Here is a 514-nt window from a genome sequence, read left to right on the forward strand (position 1 = left end):
TAACCCCCCACGAGCCCCCGATGTCCCCCTCCCCTCCCACCCCCCACGATCCCCCGACTTCCCACTAACCCCCCCACGAGCCCCTGACTTCCCCCTCCCCCAGGGCCCCCCACATCCCTGCTGACTCTCACCCTCCTCTGTGTCGGAGTCGGCCCCAGGCAGGGGGGGGGCCCCCGTTTCCAGCTCCTCCAGCCGCCGCAGGTCCCGCAGCCGCTCGGCCAGCAGCCGGCCCTGGCGTTTCTGCTTCCGCTTCAGCTTCCTGCGCCGGTTCCTGGACATCTGCCGGGACCCGGTTAGTGCCCGCAGGGCGGGGGGGGGGGGGGGAACCGGGAGGGGGAACGAGGCACCACATGGGGACAAAACCGCGCACCCGGCCGCAGTGTGACCAGAAGCCCAGGCATGCGAGAGGAGCCGCGTGCGAAGGGACATGCCAGATGGGCGTGGAAGGACCCCAACGTGCGAAGGGACATGCCAGATGGGCGTGGAAGGACCTGAGTGTGCAAAGGGCCATGCT

At 70.2% G+C, this 514-nt stretch overlaps 1 protein-coding gene across 1 annotated transcript in view; it reads right to left on the minus strand.

The window, feature by feature from the left end:
* Positions 1 to 131: 131 nt before the first annotated feature.
* Positions 132 to 514, minus strand: part of LOC112120599 (SRSF protein kinase 3-like) — a gene marked incomplete at its 3' end in the record, with an annotated part of 1,176 nt that continues 793 nt past the window's right edge. Inside the window, exon 3 of the mRNA XM_026662151.2 lies at positions 132 to 279. Coding sequence (XP_026517936.2) covers positions 132 to 279 — 148 coding nt within the window. The remainder of the gene's footprint in view (positions 280 to 514) is intronic.

Source organism: Terrapene carolina, unplaced genomic scaffold (genome assembly GCF_002925995.2).
Source record: "Terrapene carolina triunguis isolate 2854851 unplaced genomic scaffold, T_m_triunguis-2.0 Scaffold23565, whole genome shotgun sequence".
Lineage (NCBI taxonomy): Eukaryota > Metazoa > Chordata > Testudines > Emydidae > Terrapene > Terrapene triunguis.